This window comes from Lontra canadensis, unplaced genomic scaffold (assembly GCF_010015895.1).
Source record: "Lontra canadensis isolate GAN:19392208 unplaced genomic scaffold, GSC_riverotter_1.0 scaffold90, whole genome shotgun sequence".
In the NCBI taxonomy this organism is placed as follows: Eukaryota; Metazoa; Chordata; class Mammalia; order Carnivora; family Mustelidae; genus Lontra; species Lontra canadensis.
In genome coordinates, this window is record NW_022631084.1 from 7605148 (window position 1) to 7623077 (window position 17930).

At 37.5% G+C, this 17930-nt stretch overlaps 1 protein-coding gene across 10 annotated transcripts in view; it reads right to left on the reverse strand.

Annotated features, from left to right (window-relative positions):
• MECOM (MDS1 and EVI1 complex locus) overlaps positions 1-17930 on the reverse strand; it is a 540895-nt gene that overhangs the window by 261348 nt on the left and 261617 nt on the right. For all 10 annotated transcript variants that reach the window (XM_032836115.1, XM_032836111.1, XM_032836110.1 and 7 more), the window contains one exon: positions 16430-16767. In XM_032836115.1, coding sequence (XP_032692006.1) covers positions 16430-16767 — 338 coding nt within the window. The remainder of the gene's footprint in view (positions 1-16429; positions 16768-17930) is intronic.

The window sequence follows — 17930 nt, forward strand, 5'->3', positions numbered from 1 at the left end:
AGGGGCACATTTTCATCTCTCGATTCCACCCCACCAAGCTACGAGAGTGGAAGTCCATTAGAAATGGGAATCCAAACCTCATCCTCTGATCTGGTTCGAAATGCTTCCTCTAGTCTTCAGCAAAAGAACCATTTGAACACCTATCAGTGTTGGTGGGTTGAGAAATATTGGGTTGAGGAAGGCCACTTCCCCACGCTACTCAGACAGGGGACAATATTTAATACTTTGCAGTGTGGTAGCTCTGTCAAACCCAAAGAGCTCCAACCCCAAAGACTGAATTCCACAGTCCTTCCCTCAGAACAGGGATGCAAGGAACATCCCCAGCCTTGGACTGGTCATGGCGATGAAGATGATCCAATCAGTTGGCACTGAAGTGCTTACAACGGCATACCAGGCCCTGCTCCGAGTCCTTTACAATACTTTACAACAGAATTGTTGCAAAAACCCATGAGGCAGACCTTATTGTTATTACCACAGTACAGTTGAGGAAACTGAGGCAAAAAATCATTATGGACAGTGGAGGGTGTTCTAAAAACCATACCCCAGGGACAGAATGAAATGTATACCTTTATCTCTGCAAAGACAGCTAGGAATAGAATACTCCCTCTCACTAACTTACTTCCTTCTCGAAACAAGGCTTCCGTCTTCAGCTGCCTTCTCTGTACAACATAAAATCCCAAAAGAGATGCACATATCAAAGTAGATTTAATTTCAGGTTTAAACCACAATTATGCTCGTTGAATACAAGAGAAATTCGAAAACAAGCATCTCTTTGCTACTTAATTTAAAGTTAATTTATCTCCTCCTCAGGGTTCAAAGACCAAAACATGACCCCCCCCCCATGCAGTCTCTAAAACCATAACAACACAGAGCATGCCCATAAGGATAAAAAGAAGTAAAGGAGGGGTAAATGAACAGAACTCAGAAACTTAAAGTCAAAGCTGGAATAGACCTCAGTGAGACTCCAGAGGAGAAAACCAGGTGACTTTCCAAGGCCCCAAGTGCAAGCTGGGGCAAGAACTCAAGGTTCCTGGCACCCAGGCCAGTGTTCCTTCCACTATCTCACACGGCCTCCCTGAACGGCAAACCACTAGCCGTCTGACAAAGCAGTAAGCCAGAGAGCCATGCCACATGAAAGGCCAGATTGTTGAGGGGAAGGGGGATGGGGAGAAGAAGCAAAGGGCTGAAGGACACTATGGTTTTACAGAAATCTATTTGCAAGTAGATCCTGTGGTTACCAATGGGGCTGGCCCAGCGAAAGAACAACTGACTGACAGCACAGACAAAGGCAGAGGCGATCTCACAAAGGGAGATACAGGAGTCACCGGGCTTCGTGCATATCACTAATACACTTCGTCAAGTGGAGACCAAGAATAACAGTGAGGAAAAGCCCACTATACACAAGGGCCCTTTTATTCTTTGGACTTTCCTGCTTCACACACACTTTACCTGATTAAACATTAGAACTTTTGCTTTTATTTCTGTAGGATCCTTTTGATTTTTCCACATTCAACTAGCACACTTCACAACTATTTAGTGTTCCTATTTTTTTGCAAATTAATGTGCTGTGCACACTGGTGACATATTTGGAAGTTAATGAAATCAGATGAAAATTGCTTAGATTAAAATTTCCCCGTTTCTTCACTACAATGTCTGCCACCTACTGTTCAGCTACGAAATACTACAGTTCTCACATCAATGAAAGTTCATATTAATATGCTCTGAGGTAGAAAGACTCTATTAGCCATTTTCTCCCCCGTCTCCTGTTCTTTGCTTCCAACTGCGTTTAGCTTTGGAACCCTCTGACAAATGGCCATTATTCTCTGGGTTAGTAAAAAATTTCTAAACTTTAGGGGAAATGTCGTTGGTCAAAAGCCCAAGGGAATTGGCTTGTTGAATTAAATGATAAATATATGCATTTAAGGTCATTAGAGACTTTATCTCCTGTGAAGGCTATATTTGTCAGATTGATATAATTTCTCTCAACTGAGTACTTAACTCCATCGGCCAACATTATTATGATTATTCCTTTCCCTTTAAGTGGGAGACTTCTGGCTAACAACACGTGTGTTCTTTCTGGTGCTGCTTCTTGAGCGATCAAGGCACACCTTTGTTTCATTTATATGCAATTTTCACCTCTGACCCAAGAAATGAGTCCTGGGCTTCCTGAACTTTATTGCCTGTTAATAGACTGCTGGCTCTCTTTTCAGCAGTAATAGAAATGGTGGAGAGGCATTTCATTTAAGAAAGAGGCTGACAGACTGCAGCCTGAAAGACAATGTCAGAATTAAAAGTCAGCCCGGCCAAGAAACAATATAAAGACCACAGTGACATGAAAGAGGAAGTTGCCCGTATTCCATCCCACATCGAACAGCCGGTATATAAATAAGAACAGCATCTCGGATCTAATTATTTTCCCACCGCGCAATGGCAGACACCCTGAATGGTGCTAAGTGATTGATCTGGTAATTCATCTTCAACTTACACCTATCTACATATTTTGTTTCTTCTCATTAAACTGGAGACATCAGTGACAAACTTATGAAGTGGCAGTCTTTGGCTTCATAAAATACACACAGATGCTCATCAGAGGGTCTTTCCTGCCTACTTCTTAGTGACACGTGTTTATAATTTCGTCTGTATTTCGTTTGCTGTGGTTTACTCTTAAGTACATCTGTTCAATTAAAATGGAAACGTGTGACATGGCCTGCACTCAGCAACTTTCGAGCTTGTTAATGAAACGTTCTAAGGTTCCTGCCTCAGCTCTTTATTTGCAAAAGAAAATGATTGAAAAGTACAAATAAAAATACCCTTTAAAACGCGTACAAAGAAGTCGACTGTTTTGTTAATAGTTAAGAAAAAGCATTATTACGGCATAAGGACATTATTTTACATGAAAAGACATTATTAAAAATGATTTACTGCCGCATGTTTGGAAACTTACAGGAAAAGTCTGATAATATATTAAACTTGTTTATTACGACTTCATATAATTTTGAATAATACTACTTTTTCCTTTGACAAGTGCAATAAACTCCATGGGTATAGACATAGGTTGATTATCACAAGTCAACTGTGTTGCTTAAAGAAACATGCCCAAACAATCAGCTTTTGACGGCTGCATCTCCAGTTATTTACACTCGCCATCATGGTAATAACTCACCATTTCTATATTAATAAGGCAGTGAAATTTATTATGATGGTATTGAAAAGTTATTAAGTACTGCATCCCAAGTGACAAAGTACCACAGCACTGTCACTATCCAAAAGCAGTTCCCCATTCATCACTTGCCTTTCCAGATGGTCCTGCATCTTTATCGCTCCCAGGTTGGTGACATCACCTGTTCACCCACTCAAAATTGATGATGAAAGCAAACAGATCTATCTTACTTACATTTACCAAATCAATTTAATTTTTACAGGCCATGGCTTAGTGACATATTGACTGTTTTCCTTAATGGCACCTACCGTATTTAATGCAAGGATGTCATCTTTGATTCCTGGCTCGCATAATGTGTCATTTCATAATAAATTTTTCTAACATATTTACTTAATGGAAAGAATTATGATTGCTTGTCAGTTCTCTTATTAAACACAATGATAATTCTTTTCTTTTGGAGTATCATCCATTGGGCAATGGAGCTATTTTTAATTCCTCCTCATCTCTTAATGGGAGGCAGTGACTTAGATATAAACTAAGTCCTAATCAAATGCTGGACATATGATCCATGACCCTCAATTGCAGAGCTCCATGTCAAGATTTTATCTTACATATTATTACAGAAAAACTAGATTCTCAAGAGATGCCATGATTAAAATAATATAGCTAAAGATGAATATATGACTGCCACTACAAAAATACAGAGCTGTGGAATTGATCGTAATGGTCCACATGATGTCTACCCTTGACTTCTCTTCAGCTAGTGCTCTTAGATCAGATGTATATTAACACAAATATCTGCACTGTGGGAGGTTAAGATGCAGAATGAAAGACTAGCCTACTGGCTAGCTGATACTCACACGTGATACCCATTGCTTCCAAGTTTGATTTACATATCCCATCTGCCACCCTCCAAGACAAATGTTCCTCTGACACATGTCATCATTTCATTGTGGTGCATTTGTATTATCTGAAGGGAATGGACAACCAATGTCTGTATTCGGAGAGGTATAGGGTCCATAGGGCAAATCAGGAGTCCCCTGCCCCCTAAATCCCCATCTTATATTATGTGTATGCAAGTAAAAACAACACCAAATAAACTCCAAGTCTGACTCTAAAAAGAAAAACGGGGAAAATCCATGACAAAGGAAAACTGAGAAATCTAAGGTTGTGTGCGCGTCTATTTCTTCAGCGCTCATGAGCTAGCCAAGAGAAGCCACAGTACAAGTGTTTGGCAAGGTTAAGGAGTTAGCCCTCCAGAGAAGGTTCTCTGGCCCCAGCCCCGCACTGCTGACAGACTAATGGCAATGGCTCTTGGCTTTACCATCTGCTTCCCCCACAACACTGGGGAGGAAGCACAGCTCACCTCCCATGACCCTCCGCTAAAGCTAGAGATGGTCAGGGATGATCTCCGAGTTTACCTGGCCCTATACCGAAATGACTAGGTCCCAGGATTAGTGGATTCCTGAGGAGAGGAAGGAGGATGGAAGGATCATGCCCAGTAGAACAATCTCCATCTGTCCTTCTACTACTTAGTCTCAATCAAATGAGCAGAAATGTACATGTCAACAACACCCAAACATGGTTTATATCTCTTTAGAAACCAAGTCCAGATTTCCTACATCCCTGTAATTGCAATGATAGCAGCTCAAGTGAGGAAAAAAAAGAAGGAGGAAAAAAAAAAAGTTGAGGGCAGAACTAGGTAACCTGCTCCTACCTGTAGATTAAGTTCATATAAGGAGACTCTTCATGCTCATCTATAGAGATGAACTTACCCTAATTCTTGGTTAGGCAGAGTCTTGCCCTTGGGTGAGGTTTCCAGGAAAACAGGGATCCAAGTTGGCAGCTTTGCAAGACCAACAAGAACATCTTTTTTTTTTTTTTTTTTTGAGGGCAGCTGGTCTCTGTGTCAGGGTGGAGATTCTATGCTGGCATTACACACCTGCTGAATTCCTACCACAAGAATCTAAACAAATGAAAAAAAGAAAAAACAAATCATCCACACCTGTGGCTGCGAACCAGCAGAGGTTTCTGTGCCAGGCTGGGCACACCTGGGAAGCCCGGGAGGTCAGCTGGAGTGTCAGAGGAAAACACCACTGTCAGCTACTTGGTAGGAGGGGCAAAGGTTGGGTGCCTGGATGGCTCATTCAGCGTCTGCCTTTGGCTCAGGTCACGATCCTAGGGTCTTGGGATCTAGCCCTGCATCAGGCACTCTACGCAGCAGAAAGCGGGCTTCTCTCTCTCCCACATCCCCTGCTCATGTTGCCTCTCTTGCTGTGTCTCTCTCTGTCCCATAAATAAATAAAATCTCAAAAAAAAAAAAAAAAAAAAGAAGAAGAAGAAGAAAAAAGAAAAAAAAAAAAAAAAGGAGGCACAAAGGATCTCCTATGGATCTGTGATGTGAGCTGACCGGCCAATGGCCCCAGCAAATATAAGTCATGGCCACGGAAAATATATACATATTTCCTATGAATAAGGAAAACTCTAGGTACAAGTGTGGCAGGAATAAGAGGAAATTTCAGAGCAGAGGAATCTGTAATCATCATCCCCTGCCCATCCTTCTTTCCCGATCAATGGCTGGCTCATTGTTTATTAGCCAAATTCAGATACTAGGTAATGGAAAATATACTACACCAGAATGAAAAATACTAAAATGGAAAAAGGCCATATCAGAGAAGTTGATGAATATTATTTTAAATATATACTTTACATATATTTTATATTATATATAAATATATAATATGTTATATACAAATATATAAAATATACAAATATATTTAATGACCTATATTTATTAAATATATATATTATACATACACATATACACATACATTTAAAGAGAGACAGAGAGACAGAGGCCTAGATGTGAGGAGAGTGTTTGAGAGGGGACAGTCTTTGAGAGCAGCACCTGCTGGATATGTGAACTATTGAGAGTAAGAGGGTGAATGATAGATTATAGGGAGGATAAAGATATAGGGAGAAATGCTTTAAGTTTTTTAGAACACTATAAATGAAATCCTCATTTGATGGCTCTGAAAGAGATTTATTTTTTAAATAAATTTTGGATGGCTGGGAAGGAGTTACCCGGCCTTTTAAAAAAAATTTATAATGACTGCCTTTATATGGGTACCCAACTTTATATGGGTTACAAGGAGAAAGTATCGGGGCCAAACACCTGAAATGCTTAGATTCAAAATCCAAATTCAAAATTTAGATTCCAAAATAATCAATTAAAAAGAAAAAACCATAAAAGTCATACGTGTGTGTGTGTGTGTGTGTGTGTGTGTATAAGGTTGTGTAGTGCAGGTTCTGGAGACAATGTTTCCGTATGAGATGACACTCTTCAACTGACTTCCTAGGAGTAGGTTAGGAGATACAAATTATTTTCTGTGTCCAGGGCAGCAGCTGACTGATGGAATAAAAATGTGTTCTGAAAGCTGATGGGATACATGCTTAATAGTGGAATAGGGTTTGGATCTGGAAGTAATAGATGCTGGGGACAGGTGGCACGACCTACAATCACAGAATAAACTTTTGTTTTGAGCCTGCTCGTTTTGTTCCTAGCCATGAATGTGCCTCTGAGAAGATAACTCTGAGAATTTCTTCTTTGGTCATGTGGACCCACCATGGTATAGAGTACCTCAGTGAGGTAACTATTTTTGTGTATTGTTTGTTCATCTTCTACCAACACAAGAAGTCCCCTTATAATAAAGGCACTGTGAAATTTCTGTGCTGTACCAAAATTTTGTTATATCAAATAGTGTTTTGAAAGAAATGACCAACTAACAGGTAGCTGCTGGTATCTCTTTGCTAAATATATACACACACACGAAAAAAACCTCTTTATATTATTCTTTGTCATACTGATAGCTGGCAACTTCTTCTTGTTTGCGATTTTTTTGGCTTGACAATTCTCCTGATTATCATGTAGAACATACCCTTAAAAAAGCACACAACATTTGACCTACTTCAGCTTCAGCTATATTTCGAAAGGCCAAAAGATGCAGCAGAGCAAAAATGATGGTAACATTTAAGTTCTGAATTTTCCTATAGCTGAAATACAAATTCATTTTTCTAAACTTCTGGACAGAACTATGTATAAAGAAAAGTGCTTTGGCAGAATCTGTATTGTATGATTCTATCAGTGTAAATAAGCTTTGAGAAGCCAACATGCTACCTTAATACAATCTTTATTTATTTTATAAATCCCCCCAGTGTCTCCATTTCTCCATATTACCTACTGATCCTCATTGGAAGAAATTCTCTCCATACTGCTTCACTGAGCAAACTAAGGAGCAAAGAAGCTTCATTAACTCTCTTATCCTTCAAAAATAATTTCTACCCGTTATTTCCTATTACTTCTCACTGCTTCCAAACTTACCCTCAAGGAAAAGGCTTAGAGAATGAAACATCCGGATGCAGTGGCCCAACTAAGTATTCTAGAATAGTATTCCAGAATAACAAATTATTATAAAAAAATGACCAAGTCCTAGAATTGACTGTCACATCTATTAAAAGAGGATCTTTACTAAACATTTCATGCTTTGAATCCATAAGTTTCACTACTGATTAAGCAACTCATACACAAGTATGGGCTTGAGTAAGAAAGAAACTCACTTTGATACATTTGGTAGGATACACTGCTTAACTGGGAGAAAATCACCCAATATTCTTTTGAAAAATAAGTGACTCACATGCAAATTCTAGTTGACCATGAAGGCACACAGAGTAAAACAAAAAAAACTCTTGCTACTTGGGGAAATTTTTTTTCCTATTCTAGGTCTTTTATATTTCCACATGAAGTTTACAATCAACTTGTAAATTCCCACAATAAAGCGTACTAAGATTTGATTAGAATTGTGCTGAGTCAGTATGTTACTTTGGGAAGACTTGTTACCTTAATGGCATAGACCTGTCTAATCAATGAGTGTGATTTCTCCATTTATATAGGTCATCTTTAAATTTCTGCTATGTTTTGAATTTTTCAGTGTAGGTATTTTTAAATATTTGTATTTTTTTACATATTTGAATTTTCTGATTAAACATTTTAATTGCTTGACATAAATGGTATTTTAAACTTACACAAATTGTTTTTTCAAGTGTGAAGGAATTCAGTTTTTTATATTTACCTTTTATCAGGCTTACTTTTTAAAATTTACTTATTCTTAGTATTTATAAATTTCTAAACAATCATATCATTTATGAATATAGACATTTTGCTTTATCCCTTCAAATTTTTGTTCTTTTCATTCCTTTCTTTAAGGGTGCCTGGGTGGCTCAGTCGGTCAAGCATCTGCCTTTGGCTCAAGTCATGATCCCAGGGTCCTGGGATCAAGCCCCGCATCAGGCTCCCTGCTCAGTGAGGAGCCTGCTTCTCCCTCTCCCTCTCCCTCTGCCTGCTGCTCTGCCTACTTGTGTTCTTTATCAAATAAATAAATAAAATCTTTAAAAAAAAGATTATTCATTCCTTTCTTCTTTCCATACTGCACTGACTTGGACAATTTTGAAAACAGAGTACTAATAGGGACAGCCTCAATTTTACATGTCATTGAGGGAAGATGTCCAACATTATTTCATTATTGTAATGTCAGCTATAGTCTGTTTATATATGTCTACCAATTCAAAGCAGCACCCTTTATTTTGAGTTTTCTCAGAGGTTTTCTGATGAAAATATATTGGGATTTTATCTATTGAGGTGGTCATGCAGTTTTTCCTCTATGTCAATGTGAAATACAATCATGCCTTTTGAAAAATGAATATTTTTATATTATTATTTGTAAGTTTTATTGAGATATAATTGACATAATATTTTGTAAGCTTTGAATGTACAACACATTGCTTTGTTTTTATTTATTTTTTAAGATTTTATTTATTTATTTGACAGACAGAAATCACAAGTAGGCATAGAGGCAGGCAGAGAGAGAGGAAGAAGCAGGCTCCCCCCTGAGCAGAGAGCCTGATGTGGGGCTCCATCCCAGGACCCCTGGATCATGACCTGAGCTGAAGGCAGAGGCTTTAACCCAACAGCCACCCACTGTTTTTATTTATCCTGTCTATCCAAAGTCCATTTTTGCCAATTGACAGAATCCTATCTAAGATCAGATTTACATTTAGCTGTTCTGTTTCTTTCTTCTCCTTTAATTTGGAACATTTTCACATCCTTTCTTTGCCTTTGATGACATGGAAAATTTTGAAGAATACAGCACACCCTCTTTTGTTAACTTTTTTTTTAACTGATGAATAATTTTAATATAATTACTTGCTTTTTGTCTGGTATATAATTATATATTATTTTTATTTATTTTTTACAATGTTATATTTGTTTCAGGTGTACAATATAGTGATTCAACAGTTTCATATGTTACCCAGTGTTCATCACAACGGGTGCACTGATGACTTGGGGAACTTTAAAAAAATTTTTGATATCAGACTTGTCCCCATCACTGCCTATACTTTGAAAGTACTAGAAGTTGTCAAAACAGCAATAAGAGAAGTAGACATGCTGAATTCCATCAATACCTCTCATGGAAGAAAGCATAAGAAGGGCAAGCCACGAGTATTAACAGGATATACGTGGAGGGGGTATTAGTGGGGTGAGGGGATTCCTAACCTCCTCACGAAACAGGATGGGATCCTCTTGAACCCTGGGCAAAAGTATAGGTAGTTCCTGGTGCTTCAGGAGAATAAACAGCTATTTTCTTTCAATAGCCAGAGATTTAATTCCTACTATATATATATGTATGCTGGAAGCACAAAATGAATCAAATAGACTGATTTTCTTTTCTTGATTTCATTATATGCCAATAGAGTCTATAAGATCTTGGGCCCCAATGACAATCATATTCAGGATCCTATTAGTAAGCTGTACTTCTTATCTTGATATTTTCTCTTTTTTTTTAAGATTTTATCTATTTATTTGTCACACAGAGAGAGAGAGAGAGTACATGCACAAGTGAGCACAGCAGGGGAGCGGCAGGCAGAGGGAGAAGCAGGCTTCCAACTGGGCAAAGAGTCTGATGCAGGACTCAATCCCAGGACCCTGGGATCATGACCTGAGCTGAAGGCAGATACTTAACCAACTGAGTCACTGAGGCATCACTATCTTGGTATTTTCTGTTATTCTTCACAAAGTAAAACTGAATATCCAAACTATATTTATCATCCTTAAATAACACTGCAAAAAATTAATAATACTTTGTAATGTAAGGTTTTATGGTAATGTACATTTGTTATATTAGATAACATTTCTCTTTCTTAACTATCCATTAAAGACATCCTTTTGGATAATTGATACTCTTTCCCCTCTACTGGAATCAATTCATTTCAAAATTATTAAGTCAAAGGTCTGTACTTAGTTATCTGGCTTTAAGAATATGCAACTTGTCAAGGGTACTTGCTTTCCCATTAATGAATAAACGTTTTCTCTAAAATCAATGCCAAACTATTGATTTCATTCTACGAATCACTGTAAAATTCATTTTTGGCTCAAGCAAATCTAGAGAGAGATAAAGGAGAAATATTGCCATTCAAAGATATTTGATATCTATGAGATGTTAGGACATCTCAAACTATTTTTTCTTTATTACCAAACATACATTACTTGATTGTCAGCCTCCTGACTCTGAACTCAGTTGTTAGTTAGGTTCTTGAAAGTCTGATGTTGTTGTTGTTTTAATGGATATTCATATTTCAGTTAACATACAGATTGCATGTTTCCATACGCAAGGCATCACTGCAGAATTCAAAAAAACAAACTTACAAATGTGAGAACTATTCCTTCTTAAATGATATAGGGAGGCACACATTCATTCCAATATCACATTTCAGGATTACATTACTGGAACATAATGTATTGTCAAAGCACTGCATCAAAATTATTTAATGAGTTTCTGATGCCAGCAAAATCTCTTTCTACTATTTCTTTCCATCTATTTAACAAAACATAAGAGAAATTTACTGACCACTCATGTCCTCATTTTTCTACCTTTGAGTATGTGTATGCTTGAAAAGAGAAAAAGTAAAGTTAAACTCATACCTGTCATTTTAACTGATCAATGTAATCTGGATCAATTTGAGTTAGAGGGATACAATAGAGGGTTCGGCACCTAACATCATCAGCTAACTTATATCTACTTGAGGAGTTTCGTGATGACCAGTGGTAACAAAGATAAACAGAGAAAATGTGCTAAGCGACAATATTACAAGGAAACAAAACTTCACGTTATTTTTCCAATGACCCATCTCAGGCCATTAAAAATTTGCCACCCAAATTATTATTTGGTTTAAAAAGAGATTTATGAATCGCTCCCAAATCCTTGTTTTAATTGTTAATTAGAAAACAACCAGTGCTTCCTTTTCAGATAAACCCAGAGTCACATAATTAGACCATCCCAGAGATAACTGAACTTCCAGGAAACAAGAAGTTACAGTGAGAGCAAAAATTTATAAAAATTAATGAATAAAATATAGTTGCCCTTTGCCCTATCTAATGACTCTGTGCTAAATCTCTATTCCAGCCAAGCTTTCGTTGTTGTTGTTCACCTTTATTAAGCTCTTCTAGCAGGTGGGAGGCTCTTTCGTAGGCTTTTCACACAGTGTCAAATTTTATCGTCATTACAACCCTCATCGGATAGGTACAATTATCATCACCATGTTCCATATATATAAACTGAGCGGCATATTACATAACTTTTCCCAAATCTCTCAACTAGCACACAGAGCCCTGAAGAAGACATAAGTCTGGGAAGTCTCACGCCAAAATCCTGATTCCCTCTGCTCTCCATGCAATTTCCATGTTATCATACAACGGTCATCTTTAGAAGAACACATAAGAGGAAACACTTGTCTTGAACTAACAGAATTTTCTGTTTTTATTATTCAATCAATCAGTAACTCTAAAGTTCTTAACCTATCCTTAGGTAAAGATAGGTAAGTGTCCTATCCTTAATTACTTTTAGGTCCTAGAGACAATCAAGTGTTCCCCAGTCTTCAAAAACCTTTTGTTAGAGACAGTCATATACATTGCAAGGTGGCAATCACTGCCAGACTCTAGCATTTATTTTTAAAGTTTCTCTTTATTAAATCAATACTGATTTGTGAGAAATCATATAATGTTTTTTGATATCTATGGCTTATTTTACCTAACCCTGTATTTTGGTCTGTAACCATCTTCAAAAATACACAATTTCTCTAAAATACAAACTGAAATGTTTTTCCAAAAGTGTCTTTTTTGGGGAAATATGTTACACTTTTAAAAAACCATTTAAAGAGGGTTCAGAAAGGTGGTCACTAACTGCAATATTATCTTTGAGTTTTCTCTCCTAAAAACTTTCTTTGAAAAGATTACCAGGGGCGCCTGGGTGGCTCAGTGGGTTAAGCCGCTGCCTTCGGCTCAGGTCATGATCTCGGAGTCCTGGGATGGAGCCCCGCATCGGGCTCTCTGCTCAGCAGGGAGCCTGCTTCCTCCTCTCTCTCTGCCTGCCTCTCTGCCTGCTTGTGATCTCTCTATCAAATAAATAAATAAAATCTTTAAAAAAAAAAAAAAAAGAAAAGATTACCATATTTCTTTACTTCATTTTAATTGTGTAACAAGTAATGACGCAGGGCAGTTATTGGCTCGTGGGTCAAATAAAAATGCAAGAACCAATTAATTTTGAGTTATTTCCCTAGAACTGCACAGTGGCAGAGTTAAGGCTTGATTCCACATGTCTAAAATCCACATTCTAGCTTTTTCCATGGACCTCCCTCAGCCTCACTCCCTATATTTTCTCATGAGTCACATAATCCTCTATCCATTCATCATTCTTTCATTTGCTCTTTCATTCTTTCACTCATTCTTTTACCAAACAATTATTTATTAAATGTCTGTGTTATGGACTGAATGCTTGAGTCCTCCCCAAATCCATTATGTTGAAGCCCTAACTCCCCATGTGACTATATTTGTGGATATCTAGGGCCGTCAGGTGGTAATTAAGGTTATATGAGGTCATACAGGTGAGGTCTTGATCCGATAGGACATTATAAGTCTGATAGTGTCCTTATAAGAAGAAATATCAGAGCACTCTTCTGCTGCCCGTATGTCATGGGTGTCTGTGTGTGCACATGTGTATATGTGCCATGAGAAGACAAAGCAAGAGGGGGGCCATCTGCAAGCCAGGAAGAGAGTCCCCACCAGAAGCCAAAACAGCTATCCTAGATCTTGGACTTCTAGCCTCCAGAATTATTAGAAAATAAATTTCTGCCATTTAAGTCACCCAGTCAGTCAATTAGTAGTACTTTGTTAGGGCAGCCTGAGGTGACTAATCCAGTCTGGTTGTTTCAGGTAACAGACTTAGCATGAGACAGTACCACAGGAACCACAGATAGGACACGATCAGGACGCTGCACTTTGAGGATAGAACTCTGGATATTTTGCTCTATTAGGGAAGCTAGACAGAAAATTTGGATGTTATACAGTGCTTTAAATTCTTTGTACATGGATTTACCTGGTGCTATGGGGGGGGCAAAATGTAAGCAATACTAAATTTTGATGAGAAAGGTCAAGGAGAATGTCATGGAAGGGAAGAATCTGAAGAATGAACAGACACTTGCTAAGGGTGGATAGGAAAAGGAGGTTCCCAGGTAGGAAGACCAGTGTGTGCAAAGAATGGAGGCCCCATAGAACATGGCAACTATGAATCATATCTGGTTGGTGTGGGAGAGAGTAGTCAAACATAACCCATTTTCTTTGCTTCAGCAACTGGACAGATGGTAATACAATTTATTATACAGGAAGTGCTCAAGGAGGGGGATTTGTTAGTAGAAAAGAGCAAGGATTGTACTAGAGATAGCAATGATTAGTTCGGTTATGATAGACTGAGTTCCTGTAGGGAAAGCAGGGCAGAATCTGATGCAGAGTATGCACTCAGTGATTGTTTGCTGAATATGGACTTCCACTGTTCGTGTATATTTTCCTTGGCCTAACAGGTTTTTTTCTCCCAAAATTCATCATTTTTAAAAATGAAAGGGTATCAAAAGGCAAGGTTACATTAGTTGGTCACAATTATCTGTCTAACCAAACAGGAGAGAAATCAGCCATCATTCAATTATCTGTCTAACCAAACAAGAGAGAAATCAGGCATCGCTGAGGGCAAATATGACAGGAGAGTGATTAAAAATGAGCACGCAGGAGTAGGGCAAGATGCCTTTGTGAAAGTGCCTTTGTTGATCACGACTGGGTTTTGTATTAACTAGGGTAAGATTAGAAGGGGTGGGGACACTCCAGAGTCAAGAGCTCAAGTACTCCTCCATGGATAACAAGATTGCCAAAATCACCAAAAAAGCCCTTTCCCTGGTTTTGTTCATTAACACATCTAGAGTAGATAATCCACACTCTGGAAAGTGAGGGCAACAATTAAAATGGTGCAGAAAATTACTGAATTAACCATCAACTGAATTCCTGAATGAGAGAGAGGAAATGGGTGATCTTTAGCCAGAGTTATGAACTATTTATAGAGATACCTTGAATTCCAACCAATAAAACAACTCAGTTTTAACATAATGAAAAGAATCATTTTACCTTTCTCAAAGTAAGTATTTTCCTGTGTATTTACTGAAGACATTCTACTCCCAAGGAGAAAAATAATTATTTTTAAATTTCCTCTAAATGCTGAATTTTCCCCAGGTTCATCCCCCAATCCATAAGTATCCTGTTTAAGGAGACATAGTCCTGCATTTATCAGCACTGTAATTGCAAAATTATTTTGTTATTAAGCCTTGGTTTATCCCAAGCCTTCTGGATAATCTTGAGCATCAAGTACTGAACTTGTTGTTTAGCTCTGGAGATTTTGTAATAAAAGTTTAATGAGTTACTTATTACTAGAATGTTTATAGCCTTTATTTTAAGGAGAACAAAAATGACGTAAAGTTCTACGCATTTAGTTTAAAACTTATTCAACTCACATATCAGTTAATGCTACAGTGATTTTTAAAAAAATCTCTTATCAATAATATGTGTCTAAAAGCAGTGTAGCCAAACCACAACTTTACCTGAGCTGTGGCTAAGAACAAACCTAAGGAAGGATTTTTTACTTGTCAGCATGTCAAATCCAGATCTTAACTTTCGGCATTTTAGAATTTAGACAGGGATTGTTTTGATTGAGGCATTTTGCACAGATTTTACAAGAGGATACATATAAAACAAGGGGACAAAATTTGAAATTAAGTCCTGAAGGCACTGTGTATTTATTTCTATTTAAAATGCTGACCATATATTCTATTAATGACCATAAATATTAAGAGAACATACCAAATAAATCTAGTTTATCTGATTTCTGTCTAACTGAAATACTAGGAAACCAAGGGTCAATCATGTCTCCAAAAAACACTTCCTTGCTAATATGGAAATTGCCTATACATTTTGCAGATATAGACCAGGTTTTCCAGAAATTATAATGTTATGATTTAACCATGTAAGTTTTTGAGTACAAAAATAATGCAAAGTAGATAAAGCTACAGAATCTGTACAAGAATTATAAACTCAGCATCACATAGTTACCTGTTCTTACTGAAATAAAATTTACTTTGATTTTGTAATCAGACTGTAACTTATCATTCTTAGATATTATCAAGATGGTTTCTGTGAAAAGCACGGCTAAAACCAGCAACTAATTTTCATATTGTTTTTTGCCATCATTTTTATGTATGAATTATTCATTAAATCAATTTGAATATAAAGAACCATCACAGAATTCAGTACAGGGCTCATGTTCCAGAAACATGTAGAATCAAAGCAGGGTTATCACAAGAGTAGCAAAATATATTAGAACATGGAGAAAAATGACCACGTAGAACAAAATAAAACCAAATTAACTCAAGAAAACAAATGTTTCCTCCAATGTTCCATGCCTTGCCGCCAAAGAAAAGATAAAATACAATAAGCTTGTCACATGATGACGTCTATTTGCTTATGCCACATACCATGTGGATGGCCACATTAGATGCCTCTAAATGCTAATTATAAAAACTGCATTTGTTTCCTCTGGTATGTTTGTAAGTTGATACTATTCTTTACCATTCATAAGTTGATTTCTTCTCTATCATGCTATACCTTTATGCAACATTTTGTTTATAACAAGAAGCGAGATTACAAAGGAGGTTCGTTCTTAAAGATCTATTTGAAGACATTTGGTAACATTTTGAATTCGCTTATTTTATATCCACTTTAAAAACTGATCTATTAGTCACACATCTGAATACATTTAAATGTGTAAACTCAAAATGTGTTCTTACCTCCCATCCATAGCTGGGGTCTTTCAGGTTTGACCTCTGCTCTCCCACATAAGGCCCAAACTTTTCGCCTGCCTCAATCTTCCTTTTGGTCCATATTCCTAGTCCTGCTCCAGGCATATTTGACTCTCGAAGTTCAAACTCAGCAGGAATGGGAATGTCATCAGGGATGTAGATGGGGGCTTTGTATGGAGAGCCCTCTTTTGGTGTGAACGCTTCGCTGGATGTGGCTGGAGAGCATGGCTCTTGGATATTGAGGGAGGGAGTGCTGGCTACTCCATCTGCATCTGGCATTTCTTCCAAAGGAATTTCAGGGTAGCTGCCATATACACACTCATGACCTGTGAACAAATAATAACTTTGTGAATTCCAACTAATCCAGAAGAATCAAAATCCCACAGCTCAGTACCCAGTACTCAGTTGTTCTTTGAAGAAAAAATAGGGAAGGCCATTGTTAAAATATGCCTGCATTAAAGTCTCTGTGGTTCACAGATGGGGACTTTGGTTTATCTGCAGTGAATGTATAAATCAAATGAGCTAATCTTCAACAGCCAATACTCTCATGGGCCAGCTCAATCCATTATTTAGCTGGGAAACAACCAGCAATTTAATGATTGGTCTAAATAAAGTACAGATAAGAAATAAACATATGTGTACCTACAACCCCACAAACCATCCTAAACTGGAAGGTGATATCATTATACAATGTATTGGAAAGTTGTATCATGCAATGTATCTTAGACTACATTGTAGAAAACTGTCAAAGATTGCAAGGGCTGTCATGGACAACAAGGCTTAAATCTATGTAGCTGGACTATTTATTGGAGTATTACTTTGTGTTTGTTCTTTATCTTTCCTATTTCAAACACCTCACCAAACCATTGGTATTCTTTGCATCAACAACTTATGCAGAGAATTAAAGCTACTTGAAGCAGGTGATTTCTCTAGACATTTGTGAAAACAAATTCATTAAAGAAAATAGGTGAGTTTTCCAGAGGGGAAAGCAAGGCAGAGTAACAAGAAGTCTGGACACTTCACACGGGGGGCTCTCAGGACTCCACAAGGCAGCACAGCACCTCTACCTGAAATAAATGAGTGCACCATTTCAGACCCTAAAATCTTTTATACAGTTTGCTGGGGGTTAAAGGATTGTGATTGAGCGTGAATTTCCCACCAGTTCACCAGCTGAAGGGGATTTCAGTTCTCTTAAAGCAAATAAACATACATTTCTTGTCTACAGAGATTATGGACCCATTTGTTTGATTTGTAGACCTTCAAGGAGAGAACTAAGAAAAATGAGTTAAAATTATAAGGAGACAAATGTCAATCGGATCCTCCAGAGTTGCTTTAAGTTCCCATTAAAGGACTTCTAATATAGCCTAGATAACCATAAATTAGGAATAATATGGACGAATTTCAGCTTTGGGTGATGACTAGAATAGATGACCTTTAAGATGCTAGCAACCCTGCAGTTCTACAAATTATTAAAACCTTCCAAGGTAGT